This window comes from Linepithema humile, chromosome 4 (genome assembly GCF_040581485.1).
Source record: "Linepithema humile isolate Giens D197 chromosome 4, Lhum_UNIL_v1.0, whole genome shotgun sequence".
Taxonomy (NCBI): Eukaryota; Metazoa; Arthropoda; class Insecta; order Hymenoptera; family Formicidae; genus Linepithema; species Linepithema humile.
The window spans coordinates 13,157,075-13,183,358 of NC_090131.1; the positions used below are offsets into that span (position 1 = coordinate 13,157,075).

At 32.0% G+C, this 26,284-nt stretch overlaps 4 protein-coding genes and 2 long non-coding RNA genes across 7 annotated transcripts; 2 read left to right on the top strand and 4 right to left on the bottom strand.

The window, feature by feature from the left end:
• Window positions 1-919: 919 nt before the first annotated feature.
• LOC136999286 (uncharacterized) lies at window positions 920-7,500 on the bottom strand. Of its 2 annotated transcripts, XM_067352925.1 has the most exons (4): window positions 5,474-7,500; window positions 3,012-4,963; window positions 2,787-2,864; window positions 920-2,012 (listed from the first exon to the last, which is right to left on the bottom strand). In XM_067352925.1, the coding sequence occupies exons 2-4, from the start codon at window positions 4,180-4,182 to the stop codon at window positions 1,804-1,806; spliced, it is 1,458 nt and encodes a 485-aa protein (XP_067209026.1). In that variant the 5' UTR covers window positions 4,183-4,963; window positions 5,474-7,500; the 3' UTR covers window positions 920-1,803. The 2 variants fall into 2 exon arrangements, with proteins under 2 accessions (XP_067209026.1, XP_067209025.1); XM_067352924.1 differs by having other exon boundaries at window positions 3,012-7,500.
• LOC136999288 (uncharacterized) lies at window positions 920-13,562 on the bottom strand. Its single transcript, XR_010889661.1, has 2 exons — window positions 13,426-13,562; window positions 920-1,661 (listed from the first exon to the last, which is right to left on the bottom strand). It is a non-coding gene; the product is annotated as an uncharacterized lncRNA (long non-coding RNA).
• On the top strand, window positions 1,777-14,427 carry LOC136999287 (uncharacterized). Its single transcript, XR_010889660.1, has 2 exons — window positions 1,777-1,913; window positions 13,678-14,427. It is a non-coding gene; the product is annotated as an uncharacterized lncRNA (long non-coding RNA).
• Window positions 8,332-14,427, top strand: LOC136999285 (uncharacterized). The gene is made up of 3 exons (XM_067352923.1): window positions 8,332-12,327; window positions 12,475-12,552; window positions 13,327-14,427. Exons 1-3 carry the CDS (start codon window positions 10,575-10,577, stop codon window positions 13,533-13,535), a joined length of 2,040 nt encoding a protein of 679 aa, XP_067209024.1. The 5' UTR covers window positions 8,332-10,574; the 3' UTR covers window positions 13,536-14,427.
• A 3,080-nt stretch (window positions 14,428-17,507) lies between these two features.
• LOC136999540 (uncharacterized) lies at window positions 17,508-19,218 on the bottom strand. The gene has a single exon (XM_067353882.1). The coding sequence runs from the start codon at window positions 19,203-19,205 to the stop codon at window positions 17,508-17,510; it is 1,698 nt and encodes a 565-aa protein (XP_067209983.1). The 5' UTR covers window positions 19,206-19,218.
• Window positions 19,219-22,780: 3,562 nt separating this feature from the next.
• On the bottom strand, window positions 22,781-24,532 carry LOC136999542 (repetitive organellar protein-like). Its single transcript, XM_067353883.1, has one exon. It carries the CDS (start codon window positions 24,530-24,532, stop codon window positions 22,781-22,783), a length of 1,752 nt encoding a protein of 583 aa, XP_067209984.1.
• Between the last annotated feature and the right edge of the window lie 1,752 nt (window positions 24,533-26,284).

A 26,284-nucleotide genomic window follows, 5' to 3' on the forward strand; every position in this document is an offset into this window, starting at 1 on the left:
TGGGGATTTCCATTTAAAAAATTAAAAGTGACCTTCATGTGACCTTCAAACGACTATCAAATTAACCGTACCGTCTTATGTCCCCCTCGAAGTCATGATACTCTTGTCTAAAACGTTTCTTCGTATCTCGCGCATTTTTTGAGATATTTGCCTGGGACAATTAAAATCGGACATCCTTTATATGATATATTAAAGATCTGATGGAATACTCCAACGGCAGTGTGCGCTCACACAACTGTTGTGTCGGCTGAATGCACCAATTAGATAAATGGAAGATTCAGACCGGTATTTATAATCTGTGTTTATATTTAAGATAATCTATTCATTAATTATATACAGCTGATATTGTTGTATTTTGATACGACAGATTTTTTAATCTTTAAAAGCATAATTTTTAAGAACATATTATTTTTTTAATAGTGCCGAGTAACGATTTTTACTTTTCTACCACTTGTTTTTATACGAAAAGACATTAAATGACTTTTAACAAAATCTGGGATTAACGGGACAAACTAAACATTATTAATAAATTTTTTTGATATGTAAGGTTAGGAAATCTGTCAACAAAATATAACCATCCATAAAAAACGCTTATGACAAGAATTTTAGAAAAACGTAAGAAATTAAGAAGAACGTTTTTGGCGCTCAATTATTTCATAATATTTAATTTTTCTACAATATATTTTTTTTGTATTTTCAAGGATGCTTGATGCTAGTAAGATGAGAGACATAAGGATAAAAAAAGGTACACAGTTCTGTTTTCCTGAAAAAAGTGTATCGTTGTGTTTTGTATGATTCAAGATGTTTGTTTGCATGGCTTTTTTTGTAATCATAATTATTATTTATTAAAATCGAGATAATGATGATAATGATATATTGATAATGATATGTAATAAATCTGTTATTAGGTAACGTATGCTTGTATTACTTGACGAATGTACAAATATTATATCTATAGTTTATTAAGAAAAGAACTGTGGCTGAAAATATATAAGGTTTTCAATAAACGTAAATGATCCTAAATCTATTGCGTTTAGTTCTATGGAGAATTGTTTATAATAGTGAGTCGACAGATAACAGAAGAAGTATAGCATATTTTTTATAGTAACGTATTATACATTCACATACTGAAGGAAAAAAAAAATAGAAGATTAATTCAAATTTTATATATAATTCAGTTTCGACATATTATTTGACAAACATACAAATATTGTAGGTATTTTATTAAAAATATAACTCTGTTTACAATTTGTAATAATTTTAATAAAGAAAAGTGATCATAAATCTGTTTCTTCGAGTTTTACAAAGTATGATTTACAATAGTGAAGTGGATAGTAGATAGCCAAAAAATTATATATTAAATAAAAATAAAATTATATATAATAATAATAAAATAATTGTGTAATAATATACTACACACATTCACATTTGCATACTTGATACTTCAAGAGGAAAAAGTACATTTGACTTTGTAAGAGAAACAAAATAGTATAAGAATACCAATATATGGAATATATTAATTCAAGTTTGATATATTAAAATTTTGACATATTTGACAAACATAAAAATATACTTGTTTCTTTAAGAAAATAACTATGCTTATAATATATTATAAATTTGATATAACTTAATATAACTCGTTATAAATCTTATGCTTTTACCTTTTCAAAGTATTGTTTAGAATATAGTGAACAGACACATAGCAGAAAATCCGAAGGCATTAAAAATACATTTGACATTTGATTCAGAGAAGAAAATACAAAGAAATATAGCAGAACAAATAGAAAATTAATTTTATTTTGGTTACTTAATTTTTTTAAGTTGATTATGCAACCATGTTTTTATTTGCGGAGATGATCTATGTCTTAAGCAAGAGTTTTGTTTTATGACTTCATGAATTGCCTGTAACGAAGGTAACTTGCCATTTCTTATGATTTCATCGAATGCTGTTAGCACCACTGTTTTTTCACATTCACTCCATCGTTTTCGCTTTATGTGACCATGTGGAGAACCTATAAAAATGTTGGCCATTTGTACAATGTTACTATATGGAGAACCAAAAAAATGACCATTTGTGCAGTGTTAGAATTTTCGTACCAACTGTATAAGTTGGTATAGTATAATTAGAAGTTTTGTATGAACTGTATAAGTTATATAAAGTAAGTACTTATAGAATCAATTTATAAATTATAATTTTATTAAATATTATGCTACATATAATTTACTCGATCGACCTATATCATACTTTATATCATACTTTTTATTTTAAATTTTAACAACTGAATAATCAATGAAAACATTGTCAGTTGAATAGATTTGCTGTAGCGTAATGTAAATTTTTAAATTAAGATTATTTCTCATTAAGAGATTACATTTTAACTTATTTAAATTTTAATAGTTGACGAAATAAGTCGAGTAAATTTAATGTGACACAATGTAAATATGTAGGTGTAAATTGAAAATTATGCCATTGACCAATCAATTGTTAAATTATAAGTTTTGCCTTTATATTTTGACACAATAATCATTGACACGTGATTGTCTCTAGTATCATAATATATTTGTTCGCATCGTATGCTCCAACATGCTCCTACTCGCTCTAATACTATAGCTCCAATCTATAGTATTACGTTACGTATATTATAGATTGGAGTGTATTGGAGCGAGTAGGAGCATGTTGGGGTATTGCGACACGAGCAAACCTAATATAGCTTGCAACTTTCTCACACGTGTGCGCGTATTTATTATGATAATAAATTCAAAATAAAACATTATAATATACTTACTAGACCGTCTTTTAATTTTTGGTACATTTGCAATTCCTGATTTAGATGTATTATCAAATGAGCTATTATCATTTGTTTCTGTAATTAGAATATATATCGTATTGGTAGATGTCACGTAGTTAATAAGGATATTTTGATAGAGATTTATGTAAATGACACAATGTTCTCATGACTCACATAAAATTAACATCATTAGTATAATTAATTATTTATGATAATTTGTACCTTCATTTATAGCTGCTTCTATATTTTCTCCCCTAATATCTTGTTCATCATTGTTGCTACTATCTTCACTGAAACTTTCCTCTGTACTTTGAGAATCACATCCATGAGCCGCTTCTAAATGTTGTGTAATATTCAAAATATCACGACTAATAATGGGTTGCCTGTACACTTCCCTGTGTATTTTTTCAGCATGTCCCATGAAGTTTGCAAGATCAGATATTTCTGTGTCAGCAAGCTCCATACTTGCACAAAATGTAGCAATGTGCTTTCTTAGCTTAGTGCCGCGTAATAAATGTGCAACTTTTGCATTACAATCTTCAGAAAATTTTCTCATAAGAACACAAGCTCTTAAATATTTAAAACGTTTTCGATTATAGCTTGGAAGACCAAAGATGTATGGATTTTCTGCAAAAACTTTCGCGTTTTCGCGAAATTGTAGTATTAATTTTATACATTCTAATAAACTGCAATTTAATATCACAGGTACTGTGCGACCAAGTTTGCCTCTAATCACAAAGCGTACATATTTCTTTGCTGCTTCTTGTGCTTTTAATGAAATTTTTTTAAAGAGATCAGTTGTGTCTAGATCAATACCTTTATACTGTTCAAAATCTGCTATAAGCATGCGTTCAATTTCACCAGCTCGTTTACGATTGAATAATTGAACTGAGGTTAACGTACATTCTGTCAATGTCAACCAAGTTTCATATGTGTATTCGTTCGTTAAATCGTCACATGCTTTCTGTCGTTTACATTTTAAGTACATATACAATTTAGCTATGTCATCCAATGATGGAAGATCATCATTTTTTTGTCTTTGATGTTGTAAGCGTGTTTCCATAACTGTTTTGTTAACACTGGTACCATAATCTTCTGTTAATAATTCTAAAAAGTCTTTGACTAAAACTTTTCTCTCATTATCTTGACGTTTTATGCATTCCGTAATGAGTAGGTGACCAACTTTTTTTATTAATGTTCCCAACATGGCTGCTGTAGTAGGTTTAGAATAAATTCCTACTTCATCATCTAAACCCGCTACTTTGTTAACTGTACTAATAACGTCTTCATAAAATTTTGGATAATATATAGATTCCAAATCAATTATATCTTTATTACTCTCTTTAATAGTTAACAGAAAACGGCCTAACAGTCTTAGGTGTGCGCGAATCATGTCATGCTGGTGTTGAAGTTTATATTTAATAGACAACTTGTTACCATATAAAATAACGAGTTTATCATATCTTATTACACGACACACATCATCCTCTCTTATCACAGGTAATATTACAGATCGTAATTTTCTGTTAGCCGCGCTATGTACTCTACCTAAAATTGAACGTCCCAAAACTGTTACAGCTTTAGTGTGCTTGCTATTACGACCAGTACATCGATAAAAATGTTGGCGAAGTGAAATTTTGGAGAAAAAGCCATGACATTTAGCGCAAGGTAAATAATCTTTAACTTCCTTATTTTTTGAAGCTTGTGGTCTTCGACAGACAATTAAATCACCTTTCCCGATATTACTGTCAGTGTTGTACTGAAAATTTCCTTTGCGTCTAATTGTATCTATTATTTTCAATCTTTCTCTACATTTTTTAGGCAGTAAACTGAATTTTTTAACTTCATCTTCATTGGAATGAATGGTCTCCAAATGACGTGCTATCTTCGTATGTAACTTTTTACAAAAGAAGCAACAATTTTTTTTTTATCTTTAGTACTGCTAGATGAAGTTGGAATGTATAAATCTTTATCATCAAGTACTCCTACTGCTGGTACTTCTACTGATTTGTTGATTTCCAGAGACGTATTTGATTTATTAGATCGCTCTTTGCATTTGTCGTTTTCATCCTCCTCGTCCTTATCATCGTCATCATTACAAGATTCTGAATAAGATTCATTTGATGGATAATATTCAGAATCATCATTGGATTCGCTCTCCACTATCTCCATTGCTGTAAAAGTGTATTATAATAAAAAATTCTTAAATATAACAGGAATAAGGAAATAACATTTTAATTATTCACACCGCATAATTAAAAAATCGCACGTGCTTCTTGATTTTCTTTAAATTATTATTTAATGCATTAATCACTTTTTTAACCAAATTTTTTATCATTTTTGCAATTATTAGCGTTGCAGGTTAAATGTTTGTAAATATTAACATACTACTATTGACAATCATGGGTGTCCAAAACAATAAACAACGATTTAAATATCGATTCAATCAATGCGAACATTTTCTGTCAGTAAAATGTTGCAAATAAAATCTTTGTTCAATAGAAACCGTAAATTTTATGCGTTGAAACGTTAAGTAGAGATCCAATATACTACGAAACAATAATTTTATGTAAAAGTGAATAAATAAACTCCAAAGTAAATAAATAAGCCATATTAATATCAGTAATTATAAATTAATGAGCTAAATATATATATTCCTTATACGTTACTTGGGATAATCTTACCTGCGTTTGATAACACAGCCGCTGCAATGTTAGTATCGTCTTTTTTATTGTTATTTATAGTATCATCTTTTTTATTATTATTTATAGTATCATCTTTTTCATTATTATTTATAGTATCATCTTTCTCATTATTATTTATAGTATCATCTTTTTCATTATTATTTTTAGTATCATCTTTTTCATTATCTTTATCTAAAACGAGAAATTATTGTAGTTTTCCAAATTAACCAATATTTATAAAATGTGCTTGTATCAATTATGATAATGTCTTGAAAAAATTCTAATGTAGTACATATATATGTATATACATTAATGTTATCTATGTTTGATGCAATATTAATATCATTATTCAGGTTTTTGCTATTTTCTTTATCTGAAACGAGTAATTTAACAAGTTTATAAATTAAGGCCCCTGAACCCGGCACCATGTTTGAAATTGTGACGTCAGAGGCGAGAAATGACACACGAGAATTCTTGCGTGCCATTTTTTAATAAAAAGATATTTTGATGAAATAATATTATAGATCGCTTTAGCACACTTGTAAAATTGTCCGAAAACTATCCTTTTCCGTTGACAGTTAATAAACAACCGTATGAATGTGATATGAAGCTTATCATGCGAGGAAATACGCGGTTTGACAACAATTTTACGAGTGTACTAAAGCGATCTATAGTGTTATTTGATCAAAATATATTTTTATTTAAAAAGGCACGCAAAAATTCTCAGCGTGTCATTTCTCGTCTCTGACGTCACGATTCCAACATAGCCGCGGCGAGTACCCAGGAGCCTTTATGAATATTTGTATAATTTGCATTACATTAAACGTACAATACTTTGAAAAATTCTAAATCTGCATACACATATTGGTTCTTACCTATATCTGATGACACAACAGAAATATTTTCAACATTGTTATATGTTTTACTACTATCTTTATCTAGAATAAAAAATTATAAATTTAAGAATGTAATTTTATAAATTTTCACTCATAGTATGCTTATATTATAAATTATACACGTAATATTTTTAGGCTTTCCAGTTGGTATATTTACATTTTTAATGTGTATTTTTGTAATTAATATATGTTATAACCCAATATATAAAATAAAGTTTTTAATATAGAGATATAGATTTGTTTGTTTTGTTGCATGTTTTTTTAGACACGTTTTACTAGTTGCTGTTTCTTTTCTCCAATGCCTGAATATATACGTTCTGCTATTTTTAAGTATGAAAAGTATATAAAGTACAAGTAAAACGAACAAACTTTATGAGAGGTGAACTCATAGTTTATATGAGGTGTATACCACACTTACATTATGAGAGGTGTTATTAATACTATATTTGAAAATGTGAGTAAAAAATTTGTTCTATTCAAACAACAGGCATATCTTAAAGATATCTAATAAAAGTGAGGTCTGTCAGATGTCTTTAAGACATGCTTGTTGTTGGTTACTTACTTCTATTGATATTATGCAAACTTATTTTTGGGATTCCTCTTTCCAAATTTTTTTTAAGTATATTTAAATACTCAACATTTGCTGGAATAAAAGAAATATATATAATGTTTTTTATTACAATATGAATAGGACCTATCCAGGTGCATTTTCAATATTTTTGTGAAAATGTATTGTGTGTGTGCGTGCGTATTCGTGCGTGCATATGCGTGCGTATGCGTGTGTGCGTGCTTGTGCGTGCGTGTGCATGCTTGTATGTGCTTGTGTGTGCGTGTGCGTGCGTGTATGAGCGTGTGTGCGCGTGTGTAATTGACACGTAATCTGTAAAATTTTTCAAAAGATTTTTACAAAAAAAGTGACTTACGATGCCGCACTACAACTTCTACTTTACAATGTATTCCATTAATTTTTACTTTCTTAGCACGTAAACTGCGTATACGCGAGGGAAGTCGCGAGATTTTACAAATATAATACGTTTTGTCGGAAAATTTAATTAATGCGAACATGTTTTCCGCAAGCTTTAACACAACAATATGTAACAATTGAGACTGCTAAATAATAAAAGGCGAAAACAAATGACAAGAAACAAAAAGGTTTATGCTCAACAATCGCTTCTTAAGCCTTGTGTACACGATGCTAAAACTCGGTCCGAAATCTCGGTCCGAGAAATGTAACCAATAAGTTGATTGCAAGTTAATTGGCTACACATTTCTCGGACCAAGATCTCGGACTGTGGCTGTGTTCCGAATTTAACAGTACTGAAAATCTATAGTTTATGTCACGTATATTGTAGATTTTCAATACTGGCGGTGAATTTCAGAACGCAGCCTGAGTCCGAGATCTAGCATCGTGAACACAAGGTTTAAGAAACGATTGTTGAGAATAAACCTTTTTGTTTCTTGTCATTTGTTTTCGCCTTTTATTATTTAGCAGTCTCAATTGTTACATATTGTTGTGTTAAAGCTTGCGGAAAACATGTTCGCATTAATTAAATTTTCCGACAAAACGTATTATATTTGTAAAATCTCGCGACTTCCCTCGCGTATACGCAGTTTACGTGCTAAGAAAGTAAAAATTAATGGAATACATTGTAAAGTAGAAGTTGTAGTGCGGCATCGTAAGTCACTTTTTTTGTAAAAATCTTTTGAAAAATTTTACAGATTACGTGTCAATTACACACACGCACACACGCTCATACACGCACGCACACGCACACACAAGCACATACAAGCATGCACACGCACGCACAAGCACGCACACACGCATACGCACGCATATGCACGCACGAATACGCACGCACACACACAATACATTTTCACAAAAATATTGAAAATGCACCTGGATAGGTCCTATTCATATTGTAATAAAAAACATTATATATATTTCTTTTATTCCAGCAAATGTTGAGTATTTAAATATACTTAAAAAAAATTTGGAAAGAGGAATCCCAAAAATAAGTTTGCATAATATCAATAGAAGTAAGTAACCAACAACAAGCATGTCTTAAAGACATCTGACAGACCTCACTTTTATTAGATATCTTTAAGATATGCCTGTTGTTTGAATAGAACAAATTTTTTACTCACATTTTCAAATATAGTATTAATAACACCTCTCATAATGTAAGTGTGGTATACACCTCATATAAACTATGAGTTCACCTCTCATAAAGTTTGTTCGTTTTACTTGTACTTTATATACTTTTCATACTTAAAAATAGCAGAACGTATATATTCAGGCATTGGAGAAAAGAAACAGCAACTAGTAAAACGTGTCTAAAAAAACATGCAACAAAACAAACAAATCTATATCTCTATATTAAAAACTTTATTTTATATATTGGGTTATAACATATATTAATTACAAAAATACACATTAAAAATGTAAATATACCAACTGGAAAGCCTAAAAATATTACGTGTATAATTTATAATATAAGCATACTATGAGTGAAAATTTATAAAATTACATTCTTAAATTTATAATTTTTTATTCTAGATAAAGATAGTAGTAAAACATATAACAATGTTGAAAATATTTCTGTTGTGTCATCAGATATAGGTAAGAACCAATATGTGTATGCAGATTTAGAATTTTTCAAAGTATTGTACGTTTAATGTAATGCAAATTATACAAATATTCATAAAGGCTCCTGGGTACTCGCCGCGGCTATGTTGGAATCGTGACGTCAGAGACGAGAAATGACACGCTGAGAATTTTTGCGTGCCTTTTTAAATAAAAATATATTTTGATCAAATAACACTATAGATCGCTTTAGTACACTCGTAAAATTGTTGTCAAACCGCGTATTTCCTCGCATGATAAGCTTCATATCACATTCATACGGTTGTTTATTAACTGTCAACGGAAAAGGATAGTTTTCGGACAATTTTACAAGTGTGCTAAAGCGATCTATAATATTATTTCATCAAAATATCTTTTTATTAAAAAATGGCACGCAAGAATTCTCGTGTGTCATTTCTCGCCTCTGACGTCACAATTTCAAACATGGTGCCGGGTTCAGGGGCCTTAATTTATAAACTTGTTAAATTACTCGTTTCAGATAAAGAAAATAGCAAAAACCTGAATAATGATATTAATATTGCATCAAACATAGATAACATTAATGTATATACATATATATGTACTACATTAGAATTTTTTCAAGACATTATCATAATTGATACAAGCACATTTTATAAATATTGGTTAATTTGGAAAACTACAATAATTTCTCGTTTTAGATAAAGATAATGAAAAAGATGATACTAAAAATAATAATGAAAAAGATGATACTATAAATAATAATGAGAAAGATGATACTATAAATAATAATGAAAAAGATGATACTATAAATAATAATAAAAAAGATGATACTATAAATAACAATAAAAAAGACGATACTAACATTGCAGCGGCTGTGTTATCAAACGCAGGTAAGATTATCCCAAGTAACGTATAAGGAATATATATATTTAGCTCATTAATTTATAATTACTGATATTAATATGGCTTATTTATTTACTTTGGAGTTTATTTATTCACTTTTACATAAAATTATTGTTTCGTAGTATATTGGATCTCTACTTAACGTTTCAACGCATAAAATTTACGGTTTCTATTGAACAAAGATTTTATTTGCAACATTTTACTGACAGAAAATGTTCGCATTGATTGAATCGATATTTAAATCGTTGTTTATTGTTTTGGACACCCATGATTGTCAATAGTAGTATGTTAATATTTACAAACATTTAACCTGCAACGCTAATAATTGCAAAAATGATAAAAAATTTGGTTAAAAAAGTGATTAATGCATTAAATAATAATTTAAAGAAAATCAAGAAGCACGTGCGATTTTTTAATTATGCGGTGTGAATAATTAAAATGTTATTTCCTTATTCCTGTTATATTTAAGAATTTTTTATTATAATACACTTTTACAGCAATGGAGATATAGTGGAGAGCGAATCCAATGATGATTCTGAATATTATCCATCAAATGAATCTTATTCAGAATCTTGTAATGATGACGATGATAAGGACGAGGAGGATGAAAACGACAAATGCAAAGAGCGATCTAATAAATCAAATACGTCTCTGGAAATCAACAAATCAGTAGAAGTACCAGCAGTAGGAGTACTTGATGATAAAGATTTATACATTCCAACTTCATCTAGCAGTACTAAAGATAAAAAAAAATTGTTGCTTCTTTTGTAAAAAGTTACATACGAAGATAGCACGTCATTTGGAGACCATTCATTCCAATGAAGATGAAGTTAAAAAATTCAGTTTACTGCCTAAAAAATGTAGAGAAAGATTGAAAATAATAGATACAATTAGACGCAAAGGAAATTTTCAGTACAACACTGACAGTAATATCGGGAAAGGTGATTTAATTGTCTGTCGAAGACCACAAGCTTCAAAAAATAAGGAAGTTAAAGATTATTTACCTTGCGCTAAATGTCATGGCTTTTTCTCCAAAATTTCACTTCGCCAACATTTTTATCGATGTACTGGTCGTAATAGCAAGCACACTAAAGCTGTAACAGTTTTGGGACGTTCAATTTTAGGTAGAGTACATAGCGCGGCTAACAGAAAATTACGATCTGTAATATTACCTGTGATAAGAGAGGATGATGTGTGTCGTGTAATAAGATATGATAAACTCGTTATTTTATATGGTAACAAGTTGTCTATTAAATATAAACTTCAACACCAGCATGACATGATTCGCGCACACCTAAGACTGTTAGGCCGTTTTCTGTTAACTATTAAAGAGAGTAATAAAGATATAATTGATTTGGAATCTATATATTATCCAAAATTTTATGAAGACGTTATTAGTACAGTTAACAAAGTAGCGGGTTTAGATGATGAAGTAGGAATTTATTCTAAACCTACTACAGCAGCCATGTTGGGAACATTAATAAAAAAAGTTGGTCACCTACTCATTACGGAATGCATAAAACGTCAAGATAATGAGAGAAAAGTTTTAGTCAAAGACTTTTTAGAATTATTAACAGAAGATTATGGTACCAGTGTTAACAAAACAGTTATGGAAACACGCTTACAACATCAAAGACAAAAAAATGATGATCTTCCATCATTGGATGACATAGCTAAATTGTATATGTACTTAAAATGTAAACGACAGAAAGCATGTGACGATTTAACGAACGAATACACATATGAAACTTGGTTGACATTGACAGAATGTACGTTAACCTCAGTTCAATTATTCAATCGTAAACGAGCTGGTGAAATTGAACGCATGCTTATAGCAGATTTTGAACAGTATAAAGGTATTGATCTAGACACAACTGATCTCTTTAAAAAAATTTCATTAAAAGCACAAGAAGCAGCAAAGAAATATGTACGCTTTGTGATTAGAGGCAAACTTGGTCGCACAGTACCTGTGATATTAAATTGCAGTTTATTAGAATGTATAAAATTAATACTACAATTTCGCGAAAACGCGAAAGTTTCTGCAGAAAATCCATACATCTTTGGTCTTCCAAGCTATAATCGAAAACGTTTTAAATATTTAAGAGCTTGTGTTCTTATGAGAAAATTTTCTGAAGATTGTAATGCAAAAGTTGCACATTTATTACGCGGCACTAAGCTAAGAAAGCACATTGCTACATTTTGTGCAAGTATGGAGCTTGCTGACACAGAAATATCTGATCTTGCAAACTTCATGGGACATGCTGAAAAAATACACAGGGAAGTGTACAGGCAACCCATTATTAGTCGTGATATTTTGAATATTACACAACATTTAGAAGCGGCTCATGGATGTGATTCTCAAAGTACAGAGGAAAGTTTCAGTGAAGATAGTAGCAACAATGATGAACAAAATATTAGGGGAGAAAATATAGAAGCAGCTATAAATGAAGGTACAAATTATCATAAATAATTAATTATACTAATGATGTTAATTTTATGTGAGTCATGAGAACATTGTGTCAGTTACATAAATCTCTATCAAAATATCCTTATTAACTACGTGACATCTACCAATACGATATATATTCTAATTACAGAAACAAATGATAATAGCTCATTTGATAATACATCTAAATCAGGAATTGCAAATGTACCAAAAATTAAAAGACGGTCTAGTAAGTATATTATAATGTTTTATTTTGAATTTATTATCATAATAAATACGCGCACACGTGTGAGAAAGTTGCAAGCTATATTAGGTTTGCTCGTGTCGCAATACCCCAACATGCTCCTACTCGCTCCAATACACTCCAATCTATAATATACGTAACGTAATACTATAGATTGGAGCTATAGTATTAGAGCGAGTAGGAGCATGTTGGAGCATACGATGCGAACAAATATATTATGATACTAGAGACAATCACGTGTCAATGATTATTGTGTCAAAATATAAAGGCAAAACTTATAATTTAACAATTGATTGGTCAATGGCATAATTTTCAATTTACACCTACATATTTACATTGTGTCACATTAAATTTACTCGACTTATTTCGTCAACTATTAAAATTTAAATAAGTTAAAATGTAATCTCTTAATGAGAAATAATCTTAATTTAAAAATTTACATTACGCTACAACAAATCTATTCAACTGACAATGTTTTCATTGATTATTCAGTTGTTAAAATTTAAAATAAAAAGTATGATATAAAGTATGATATAGGTCGATCGAGTAAATTATATGTAGCATAATATTTAATAAAATTATAATTTATAAATTGATTCTATAAGTACTTACTTTATATAACTTATACAGTTCATACAAAACTTCTAATTATACTATACCAACTTATACAGTTGGTACGAAAATTCTAACACTGCACAAATGGTCATTTTTTTGGTTCTCCATATAGTAACATTGTACAAATGGCCAACATTTTTATAGGTTCTCCACATGGTCACATAAAGCGAAAACGATGGAGTGAATGTGAAAAAACAGTGGTGCTAACAGCATTCGATGAAATCATAAGAAATGGCAAGTTACCTTCGTTACAGGCAATTCATGAAGTCATAAAACAAAACTCTTGCTTAAGACATAGATCATCTCCGCAAATAAAAACATGGTTGCATAATCAACTTAAAAAAATTAAGTAACCAAAATAAAATTAATTTTCTATTTGTTCTGCTATATTTCTTTGTATTTTCTTCTCTGAATCAAATGTCAAATGTATTTTTAATGCCTTCGGATTTTCTGCTATGTGTCTGTTCACTATATTCTAAACAATACTTTGAAAAGGTAAAAGCATAAGATTTATAACGAGTTATATTAAGTTATATCAAATTTATAATATATTATAAGCATAGTTATTTTCTTAAAGAAACAAGTATATTTTTATGTTTGTCAAATATGTCAAAATTTTAATATATCAAACTTGAATTAATATATTCCATATATATATATATTGGTATTCTTATACTATTTTGTTTCTCTTACAAAGTCAAATGTACTTTTTCCTCTTGAAGTATCAAGTATGCAAATGTGAATGTGTGTAGTATATTATTACACAATTATTTTATTATTATTATATATAATTTTATTTTTATTTAATATATAATTTTTTGGCTATCTACTATCCACTTCACTATTGTAAATCATACTTTGTAAAACTCGAAGAAACAGATTTATGATCACTTTTCTTTATTAAAATTATTACAAATTGTAAACAGAGTTATATTTTTAATAAAATACCTACAATATTTGTATGTTTGTCAAATAATATGTCGAAACTGAATTATATATGAAATTTGAATTAATCTTCTATTTTTTTTTTCCTTCAGTATGTGAATGTATAATACGTTACTATAAAAAATATGCTATACTTCTTCTGTTATCTGTCGACTCACTATTATAAACAATTCTCCATAGAACTAAACGCAATAGATTTAGGATCATTTACGTTTATTGAAAACCTTATATATTTTCAGCCACAGTTCTTTTCTTAATAAACTATAGATATAATATTTGTACATTCGTCAAGTAATACAAGCATACGTTACCTAATAACAGATTTATTACATATCATTATCAATATATCATTATCATCATTATCTCGATTTTAATAAATAATAATTATGATTACAAAAAAAGCCATGCAAACAAACATCTTGAATCATACAAAACACAACGATACACTTTTTTCAGGAAAACAGAACTGTGTACCTTTTTTTATCCTTATGTCTCTCATCTTACTAGCATCAAGCATTCTTGAAAATACAAAAAAAATATATTGTAGAAAAATTAAATATTATGAAATAATTGAGCGCCAAAAACGTTCTTCTTAATTTCTTACGTTTTTCTAAAATTCTTGTCATAAGCGTTTTTTATGGATGGTTATATTTTGTTGACAGATTTCCTAACCTTACATATCAAAAAAATTTATTAATAATGTTTAGTTTGTCCCGTTAATCCCAGATTTTGTTAAAAGTCATTTAATGTCTTTTCGTATAAAAACAAGTGGTAGAAAAGTAAAAATCGTTACTCGGCACTATTAAAAAAATAATATGTTCTTAAAAATTATGCTTTTAAAGATTAAAAAATCTGTCGTATCAAAATACAACAATATCAGCTGTATATAATTAATGAATAGATTATCTTAAATATAAACACAGATTATAAATACCGGTCTGAATCTTCCATTTATCTAATTGGTGCATTCAGCCGACACAACAGTTGTGTGAGCGCACACTGCCGTTGGAGTATTCCATCAGATCTTTAATATATCATATAAAGGATGTCCGATTTTAATTGTCCCAGGCAAATATCTCAAAAAATGCGCGAGATACGAAGAAACGTTTTAGACAAGAGTTTCATGACTTCGAGGGGAACATAAGACGGTATGGTTGATTTGATAGTCGTTTGAAGGTCACATGAAGGTCACCTTTAAATTTTTAAATGGAAAAAATTTTACATGTGAGTAATCTTCTGAGTCGAAAGTCGAAAATGAATGCCAAATAGCAAGCGTGGCCAAGTGAATAAGGCGAGTGACTAGAGTGCTGGTGGTCTCATGTTTAACACCTACTTTTTGCAACATTTTTTTCCATTTTTTTCCTTATTTGTTTTTAACAATGTACAATCAAGTAAATTATTAGATGTTTTAGGTTAAAAAACATTTTATGTTTGTGAAAAATATTCGCATATGTCAATAACTCTGGAAAAAAATACTGATTTGTCATTGTCAATAAAAAAATAAAAAATAATTATATAACACAAAAGTGTTTGTCAAATTTTTGTTTTTTAGATTTGTATCACTTCGCATTTGAATCACTCGATTATTATAAATGTCCTTATAACATATTTTTACAACATTTTCAATATCCTTATAACATCATCACTGAGGATTGTCCTCAAATACATGTGCTATTAAATATGTTATTGAGGACATTTTGGTGTCCTCAAAAATGGCGATGTATCGTTATAATTACTAACGAGGACAGTCCTCGAAAACATCAATATATAGATACACGAACGAGGACGGTCCTCAATAAATACAAATGTCCTCAAAAAATGTGTTTTTTCATAAAAAATGTCCTCGAAAACATCAGTTAATATATATATATATATATATATATATATATATATATATATATATATATATATTTGTTTCTACCTTACTTGGTTAGAATTTTCTTTTACAGCGCAGAGGTTCCTCGGACAGGAGTAGGCCTTGGGCGGGTCTTTACGCTCGGACCTTGATGGTTCCTTGCGCCAGTGCCCGTTGCGATATCCTTCTCTGTTTCTTCTGGTGATATACTAGACCATAATTATCTTTACTCCTTCTTCCGGAACTGTCGATCAAGCTTTATTAGTTTTTTTTTTTTTTAACAAGTAATTTTAATACAAAAAAAAAAAAAAAAAATTTTATACTTGCTCGTCTGGTTAATGTTATTTCCTAAAAATTATAATTGGTACGAGTATATGTGTATATAAATGGGCTTATCCATAGTGGAGGATGCTACTGACTTAAAACATATTCTTACATTATTCATATTTATACAGAAAAATTTTTTTTTTTTTTTTTTTACCTATTTTAAATTGATTAATTTTGTGGCTTTCGTGGTTTCTTCTGAATACTAATAACTAAATTAATTATAACTTATAGTTAATGCTTATCCTAATTGCTTACAACTAACATTTATCTTCTGAATACTAATAACTAAATTAATTATAACTTATAGTTAATGCTTATTCTAATTGCTTACAACTAACATTTATTTTACTATGTGAATCTTAAATCTAACTTGTTTACATGTTTACTGTGGGATATACTACCACAGCGGGGGTCGAGGCCCTTTGTACGACCCCTAGGTGCATAAGGTCTTGTAACACATCTTGAGCAATGACGCCTCGCTGCTGCACTATAGTGAGACGGACCAGTGCACCTTCTTCTCTTATGGGTTTGAGTATCTGGAAGCTTCCTTCCCGGTTTTCGGTTAGGCCCTTCAACAGCGTTCTGACTCTGTGGGGCCATAGTAATCCTTGGGTGGCGGGCTTGGCGTAAGCAAGGCCACACGGTATGGCGTGCCAGTTTTCGGTGAAGAAATGGTCCGGCAATCGATATAGGCCGTATTTTGGGTGGCGTATGAACGCTCCCCAGTCTCGCAGCATCAACTGCACGGTGTCGTCTTTATTAAATTTTATGAGGACGGCTCTTTGCCATCCCTTGTTCGTGCGGGCCGCTACTACGTCACCTTCTTTTAGATAATACGGCATGATTAGGAATTTATCTTTTCTTCAGTCCATATATTCGTTCAGGTCTTCCATAAATTCATCAAACTGCTTATCGCAGTGGATGAGGTGGACCCAGAATAATGTAGGTGATATTGCTTTCACTACCCTAACTCCCATGGTGGAGCGGGATAGGTTTTTGGTGTTGATGAATTGGATACTCATTTTTCTAAAAAAAAAAAAAGGTTTTAAATTGAGGGCTTCTGGCGTGTGACTTTTATTGAAATTATCGAAGGCGGTCGTTTGGAGGACGAGAACGATGCAGAAGGAGAGGAAAATTGGTGTAGAACAAAGGCTTGTCTTCCTTTAATTTTATAAGAAGAGAGATGTAAAATAATCGATTATTTTTTTAAAGAAAATTTATATGCGGTCGTTTCCTTTAGTGGGAGCGAGGGGTAAGTCCCCTGAAGATCAGTGTCTTCTTTTATTTCTCCTTCTTCAGTTAATGGTGCGGTTGCGTTGTTATTTTTATCTTCTCGTTTTCTGAGCCCCACGTGTAGTAAAAGTTGAGTCATGGAGTCCCAGATTGCTCCGAGTAGGTACACGGACCATCCGTATACAGTGTGCAGCGCGTAGCCATGCACGATCGTATCCAATATTAATTTTATAGCTCTAGCCGCCAGATATATTCCTATAAAACCTGCGCTTATATTACCAAATATAAGAAATTTGTTCCAGAATTTTTTCCATGCTGAGATGGTTATTTTCTCTATAGATGCTTCGTCTAGGAAATTGGCAAAAGATCCTCCGCCGTGCATTGTGGTGGGTTGCCCCATCATTCCTCTGGCTAGTGTGTTTAACACTGCCGGTCTCTCTGCGGGGAACATAATGTGGTCTCTGAGTTCTTTTAAATCGTTTTCGTTGTATATGCCACTTGTGGCAAGCGACCCAGGACTAATATAATTCCAGTTAGTTTTTGTCATTGGTTTTATGGTGATTGGAGGCACGGTATGCATTGGTTTTGGAGTGAGTCTGTACCAGGCATCTCCTAAGAGATACATGGGTGGAGCAAATAGATTGCATGTAATTTGAGTTCCTTGTCTTAATAGTATGTGAGTTTGCGGAGTTAGAAATTGTGTTTCGTTATTTCGTACTACAGGCAATTGATCATAACACTCTTCGGTTTGCGCTACTTTTACTTCAACAGGTACACATCTTATTATGTGAATCACTTCTCCGGATAATAGAGCCGTGTACCCAGGTCCTTTCATAAAATGGTAAGCAAAAATATCTGGTGATTGGGTAGCTATGGCCAATGAATTATGTAGTATTTGTTGTTCTAGTCGGCATTGTTGGAGTAAGAGATTTCTATATAAACTGCTCATTTGAGTGCGAATATGTTTTTCTACATATACAAATTTCGAATTCATGTACGTAAAAATGTCTAAATTAGAAAGACGGGATTCTTTTCGAAAGATTGCGATGCCTGGTTCGGTCTCAAAAATTATTAATTTTGGGTGTTCTGTGCGAGCAACGGTATACCCACAAACAGTATAAATTTCTCTTTTTGCTAGTGCAAATACTGTGTCTTCAGTGGTGATAGAGTAAACGGTTTGGGCTTCTTTTCCGGTAATGTCGGTTAATTTATCCGCGTATCCTTGGTATAATACTCCGTAAGTGCCAAATTGGCAAGTATCTGCGGGCACTGATTCCCAATAAGTATTTCCTCCTTCGATATCAGTGCAATGTGTTACGCTTAGTGCGCATGTTACTCCAGATCTTAATAGAACTTTATTCGTGTTTATTTTTACGTCAGCTATATAGTCTTGTAATGTGAGTCTTATAGTAGCCAGAACTACGGCTTCTTCCCACGTGCCATATGGATCGCTATACGTGGTTCCTGAACAGCTTCCATCAAGGTTTACTTGTCCAGCTAAGGTCACTGGGCGTGTTGCAGTTTGATTGGATTTTAATCCGACTATGTGAGTGTTGCCTATTTGGTAGGTTCCATAGTTATGCATTTTTTGACACGCTTCGCGTGAGACTTCTTCTATATAGGCGTGTTTTCCGTTATGAACATCCATGGAGTGCGAGAACATTCCGCATCTTCTAATTAACCTGTCAATTTCCACCTTGCACTGGATAACCCTTGCGGATGAGAATTCGTTAATTTGGAGAAATTGTATATACGTTTTTTGAGAGTCTATTTTCGGCTCTGGTATGTCACATTCTTCTATGTCCAATAGTGATAAAGTAGTTATATTTGTTGAGGCCGATCCACAATCGTACCCTATTAGTCCATCTGCGTCATTTAGCCAGGAAATTAACAAGGCTATAATTATTATTCTTCTGGCATTGGCGTCCATCTGGAAATTCATACTTAGGATTGATATTAGTATACAGTATGTATAGAATTTTTCTACTGCTTATGTCGGCTCAATATATTTCATGTTCTTTATTAGCATGTATCTTTGTTTATTACTTATTTGTTTGTAGTCGGTTGGATGTGTGAGATTCATAATCTATTAATATGCACTACCCGACTGTTTTTCTTTATTCTTATTCTTACATTGTTTTTATTCAATATCTCTAATATTTCATAAGGGCCTGTGTACTGATTTCCGAATTTGCCAGGCTTAGGGCCTTTTAATAAAAATACATGATCGCCAGATTTGAATGTTTGCGGATTAATCTTTTTGTCGTAGTATTTTTTCGATTTGATTTTGGCGTCGACAACATTGTGGAGGGCATTTTTCTGAATTGCATGTAATTGGGTTACTAAATTTATAAGATATTCGTCATAACTTGCTAATTTATCGTCTAGTGCTAGAGGTTCGTTTGACGGGATTCGTGCTATTTTTTCGAAAACTAATTCATAAGGTGTGTGTTTAGTAGCTTCGTGTACATTCGTGTTATAATTAAACATCGCGAGACTTATCCATCTATCCCACTGTTTTTGTTCGTTTGCGTATTGTTTTAGATATTCACTTAGCGCGTGATGAGATCTTTCTAACGAACCATTAGATTGCGGATGAAACGCGGTTGTACGAAATTTACGAATCCTGAACAATTTGGCTATTTTCCTCATTAAATTGCTAATAAAATTTTTACCTTGATCTGTTAGTATCGCTTTCGGTGCTCCTAATACACAAATAAATCTATCTACGAAAGCTTCTGCTATGGTCTCAGCGGTTTGATTGTGTAGCGGTATTCCCATGCAAAATTTAGTTAGTTGATCCTGTAATGTCAAAATATATTCGTTTCCGCGCTCGGTTTTAGGTAAAGGACCTACAATGTCCATAGCTACTTTATCGAAGGAAGATCCGGGTGTATCGGTTATTAACATAGGTTGTTTAGTTTTAACACGAACTAATTTCTTTAATTGACATTGTAAACATTGTTGAATGTAACGTTGGACATCGACTTTTAAATTCTCCCAGTAATAATTATGTTTTATTCTGTTGTAAGTTTTTGTTACTCCGCGATGTCCTCCTGTAGGTGAACAATGCTTTTCTTCTATTATAATAGGTCGAAGATCTCTAGGTGGATATTTTATTGATCCATTACAAATAATTAATTTAGTTGGTGTATCGAACATTAGTCGCAACTGAGTTTTGATGTTGTGCCACGGTACATTATTAACAAAATCTGTTTTAGCGATACTGAGGGTTACAAGTTTTAAATCTTTAATAATTTCTTTTCGGTTATTTAATGCCGTTGTAATTCGAGTTAATGTTAACGTCGGTCCTTCCAGTTGATCTTCGCTTATTGGTAGTGCTATATGATAATAATTTTTTACTTTAATGGTTGCAGGTTGGTTTAACGTAAGATTAATTAAATTCGGAAGTTTGTTTCGTTCGAATAACTTTTGCGAACCGGAATCTAAAGGTCTACCGTTTGTATCAACAAAATATGCTATATTGTCTTTACGTAAGAATAATAGATCGCGAGATTCAATTATATTATTTTTCATTATTTGCTGATTATTAATAGTGGGTTTATTATAGTTTTTGATATTGATCTCTTGGTTATTGTCTATACCTTGTTGTTCTTCGTCTTCATCATTGTTTTCTTTATCAGGCGGATCATTTCTATCGTCTAACGATATAATGTTATCGTCTATTTGCTCTTTTATTAAATCATCTTGATCGGTAATTCGACGTCGTGCTGTCCGACTTCTTGTTAGTATTTTGTCATATGTAGGTGGATTGTGAATTAATGCTCTCTCTATTATTTGTTGGTTTGGTTCATCCAATTCTTCTTGGGTAAACGATATCGAGTCTGTATTATTTTTAATTACATTTTCATTTTCTTCGGTGTCGGAAAAATGTAATTTGTAATTTTCTTCCTCGCTATCAGAAGGGTGTGATTGGCAATTATCATTTTCTTCAATGTCAGAAAGGCGTAATTCGTAATTATCATCTTCCTCTGAAGAATCGGAGAGATACAATTTATAATTATCTTTTTCTTTGTCAAATTCTCTTTGCGTTTTTAAGGTTGTTTTAGCATCTTTAGAAATTTTTCGTTTCCGTTTGCCTTTTCTAACTGGTTTACAATCGACTTCTTCAAGATTTATAGGATTTCGTGATAATGCATCTGCGTTTACATTCATTTTACCTGCTTTATATTCCACTTCATAATCGTATTCCGCTAATTTTAGTCTCCATCGTAATATTCTCATATTCGCATCTTGAGCATTCTTAAACCACATTAAAGGCTTGTGATCGGTTACCAGCGTGAATTTTCGTCCGTATAAGTATGGTCGAAACTGTTTAACGCAGTAAACTATCGCTAATGCTTCCTTTTCGTATGTATCGTATTTCAATTCGTTATCTGTTAAAGTTCGAGATGCGTAAGCTATTGGACGGTCCTTATTTATTTCTCCTTGTGATAATATTCCGCCTACTGCTATTCCAGAAGCGTCTGTTGTTAAAATAAATGATTTTGTAAAATCAGGATATTGTAACACAGGTTCTTTGCACAATAATTGTTTCAGCGTTTTGAACGATTCTTCTTGAGCGGATGTCCATTCGAATCAAGTATCGTTTTTCAATAGATTTGTTAATGGTTTTGCTAGTTTCGAAAAGTTAGGTATAAATCTCTTATAATATCCTGCGAGTCCTAAAAATTGTTTAATGTTTTTTGGTGTTTTTGGTCTGGGAAACAATTTTACTGCTTCTAGTTTTTTAGGGTCAGGTTTAACTCCGTTTTTACTAATTACGTGTCCTAAATATGTAACTTCTGTCTTTAAAAATTCACATTTGTCTGGTTGCAGTTTCAAGTTAGCTTTTTGCAATCTGTCGATTAATAATTTATACTTTCTTTCATGTTCCTCCAGGGAGGTGGCGTAAATAACAATATCGTCCATATAAACAAATAATTCCTGTCCTTGTAGTCCAGATAATACTAAATCCATTAATCGTTGAAATGTAGCAGGTGCGTTTTTTAGTCCAAAAGGCATTCTGTCAAATTCATAATGTCCGAAGGGTGTAGTGAATGCTGTTTTATGACTGTCAGCTGGGTTCATTTTTATTTGATGGAATCCGGAAGCTAAGTCACATACAGAAAAGTACTGTGCTCCTCCTAATTGATCCAATATGTCGATGATATTAGGTAAAGGATATGCGTCTCCAATCGTTTTTTCGTTTAAAGCACGAAAATCCAAAACCATTCTTCAACGTTTATTGCCCTTGGAATCTTCCTTCTTAGGCACGATCCATATGGGTGTATTGTAAGGTAATTGTGAAGGTTTGACTATACCTCCTTCTAATAATTCTTCCACTTGTTTATTTACTTCTTCTTTATGCAGTTGTGGAAATCTATATTGCCTCGTATTTATCGGACGATCATCTGTTGTTACAATCTGATGTTGTAATACATCGGTAACAGTTAATTGCTCTCCAGGTATGTGAAACTGATCTTGGCTGTCAGTTATAAGTTTTATGACACTCTTCCTTTCCTTTTCGTTTAGATGCTCTAAGCGTAATAATTCTATAATCTCACTCAGTCGGTTTTCTTCGGGTTTTTCAGATATCACTAAGCATTCGTGTGACTTTGAGGATTCAGGTTGGTTGTTTTTTATTTTTTTACCCTGTTTTTCTGATTCGGGCTTGTCGTTGTTTTGGAAGTTTTCTATAATTTTATCTTTGTGTTTAGATTTTCGTTTACGCATAAATTTATCAATGGTTTCTTGAGTTTTTATTTGCGACAACGCGATAACCTTTAAAGATGGTTTATTTTTATTTTTAATTTTATTATTATTCATGATATTAGGATTATAATGTTGAATCTTGTTAAGGAGTTCTCTGATCGTTATGTACGAATTTTCTATTCTTTTATCTTCAGTATCTTTTATGAGTGCTCCGACCTTTGGAAATTTAATATCTTCTAGAAAGGATATGCTTCTTCTCCCTTTTGAATTTTGTGTCAAGTTACGTAGTGAGGTTTGGTTACTTCCCTCCTCGCAAACGACGGGACTTGAATTTTCTGGAGAGGTTTGGTAACTTCCCCCTCCAGGGATTTTTGGATTAGGTGGAGAAGTACGGTAACTTCTCTGGTCAAAGATCTTAGAGTTGCTCAAAAGATTATTTAGAGGAGAGGTTTGGAGATTTTCCTCTCTAAGAATTTTTGAATTATTTGGAGGGGTTTTAATTCTTCCCTCTTTAATTTCAACAATATTTTCATTCTTAATTTTAACACTATTTAATTTATTTTTATTCTTACTTTCCTTTTTGATTTTATTTTTTATTCCTTCTTCTAACATTTCCGTTTTCTTATCATAATTATTATTCTCGTTTTTGGTTTCGAGGTTTTTTAATTTATTTAGTGCATTGGATTTAGGATCCGTAGATTCCTGTATTATATCGATTGATTCGATTCTTTTATCATTAAACATTTCGTCTAACGGTCGGAGGCGTAGAGTCGGTACTCGTACTTCTACTTCCTCGTCTAGATTACTTGTTACTTTTAAGAACGCTTTTCCCGACAAGTTTTCTACGATCGCGTCTTCCGAATAAACTCCCTGTATTAATTTAATTCTTGGTACGTATCCTATATCTATTTCCGAATTTTTTACTCTTATGTAAAACAATGATGATGATCTGGGTGGTATTATAATAATTTCCGGCGAAGCAAACGGTATATTCATTCCCGCGATATTTAGGTGACCATGCGCGTAATCTATCCTTGAAGAAGTTTGTTTGAAAAAATCGTTTCCTAATATACCGGATTGGGATATCGGAAAATCATCGGAAACTATATGAAATTTTACGGGTATCTCAAAAATCGACAACATAATTTCTCCGAGAGTGTACACGGGGTAGTCATTTATTCCGTTAAGTTTTAAGATATTTGAATGATTAGTATTTGTATTTTCGGGAACATATTTTTCTTTAACTACATTCGGTCCAGATCCAGTATCTAACATAAAAGTTATTAACGCGGCGATGTTATTAATATTTGTTTGAATAGTAGGCACGCGACTATTCTTGTCTAAATTTACGGTCACGGGTTGGATTTCTGACGAGAATGTTTTTGCTTGAGTTTTTATGATGTTTGCGGGCGTAAAGTTTGGCCGGACCCCTGTGGTATGCCCGACTTCGAGGGGTCGTTCCCGTTTCCCGAGTTATTATTATCTCGCCTGCGATTATTACTGGCAATCCGTAATTGACAATTTTCGAGTAAGTGCCCTTTTTCTTTACAGTAACGGCAGTAAAGCACGTTCTGTTGCTGGTTGGAATTTATTTGTGGGTTGGAATTTACACGACAGTTTTTGGCAATATGACCAAAATTATTGCAAATCTGGCACGTTACTCTAAGTTGATTATTTGAATTTGATTGTTCGTTTTGTTTCTTCCAACAATTATTAGCGGAATGACCCGGTTTATCACACCACTGGCAGATTACGGAGATCTTATTACTGTAATTATTAGTTTCATTGTGAGAGTTATTAGAGCGACAATTTTTTGCGTTATGACCCGACCTTAGACATAATTGGCATTTTAATACGGTGGTTTCTTGTACCACATTTATCGATCGCTGAATTCGAGGATCGCGTAATCGACATTTATCTGCACTATGTCCGCGTTTTTTACAAATTTGGCAGATCAAAATTTCAATGTCAAAATTATTTTGTTTGGAAGTGTCTACTAGCTGTGTGAGCTTTCGGCAACTAGCGGCCGCATGGCCTATCTTAAAACAAATTTGGCAGGTTTCTGTTGAGCGACTATGATTTGAGTTAATAGCACCACGCCGTAAATCTGTCATGGTGCGAAGTTCCTTCTCTACACGTAATGCGTCGGCTATTGTCCTTTTCCAATCTAAATCTCGAGCGACTCTCTGCTCGATTTCCGGATTTAAGCCTCTGATGAAACATTTACACATATCTTTCTCCAATGGCGTTCGAACATCTTGGTTCGGTGCTACGTGGTCAGATCTATGATAGGCTTCTAATATTTGCTTTCCTAACATTTTTATGCGATTTGAGTAAGTGATTATATCTTCTTCATTCTTTTGGTACACCCTAATTCTCCTTGTAATTGATAAACCGTTTTTGTTCCTCCGAAGATTCGTTTTAAATGTTTAGTTAAATCGGCAACGTTATCAAAATCTTCGTCGAGTATAGTTCGACGGGCTTCGCCTACTATGCGAGTTCGTAAAATTTTAGTGAATTGAGGCTCGACTTCTTCGGGAAGCATGGTTTTGGCTTCCTCGCATCCCTCAATAAAATAGCTCAATGGTATATTTTTACCGTCGAAAAAGGGGACGGCTTCTACCGCGTATTTTAAGGTAGCGAACGGATTACCTTGCGACATGGTTTTTTCTATTTTTGGTTTTGTTTCTGAAGTTAAAGGTCCGCCGTTATCAACCCTTTTGATAGTCTCGTCACCGAAATCACCGGAATTATTCCCGATCACAGAACTTTCTGGGAGGGTTTTATCTAATATTGACCCGTCTGCCGAAAAATTCAATTCTTTAGGTTTACGTTTACAATTAGATGGAGGAATAAGCGTCGATGTAAGGTGTAAAGTGTGCTGTGTGCTTATGGAATTAGAATCCTTATCTCCTCTTAAGGCTGCTTGATACTGTGCTTCTATTTCGTTTTTATTAGAAGTAGACCTCGTTGTCATCCCTATTTTTGAAAAATCGCACTTTTCATTCCGGAGGGGCCCCCAATTTT

Excerpts from the sequence above, each read along its gene's own strand:
- LOC136999286 (XM_067352925.1), bottom strand. The coding sequence starts at position 4,182 with ATGATTCGCGCACACCTAAGACTGTTAGGCCGTTTTCTGTTAACTATT. Across the intron at positions 2,865-3,011 it reads AGAAGCAGCTATAAATGAAG|AAACAAATGATAATAGCTCA; the intron begins GTACAAATTATC and ends TTCTAATTACAG. Across the intron at positions 2,013-2,786 it reads AAAAATTAAAAGACGGTCTA|GTTCTCCACATGGTCACATA; the intron begins GTAAGTATATTA and ends ACATTTTTATAG.
- LOC136999285 (XM_067352923.1), top strand. The coding sequence starts at position 10,575 with ATGATAAAGATTTATACATTCCAACTTCATCTAGCAGTACTAAAGATA. Across the intron at positions 12,328-12,474 it reads AGAAGCAGCTATAAATGAAG|AAACAAATGATAATAGCTCA; the intron begins GTACAAATTATC and ends TTCTAATTACAG. Across the intron at positions 12,553-13,326 it reads AAAAATTAAAAGACGGTCTA|GTTCTCCACATGGTCACATA; the intron begins GTAAGTATATTA and ends ACATTTTTATAG.
- LOC136999540 (XM_067353882.1), bottom strand. The coding sequence starts at position 19,205 with ATGTTCTCGCACTCCATGGATGTTCATAACGGAAAACACGCCTATATA.
- LOC136999542 (XM_067353883.1), bottom strand. The coding sequence starts at position 24,532 with ATGTTAGATACTGGATCTGGACCGAATGTAGTTAAAGAAAAATATGTT.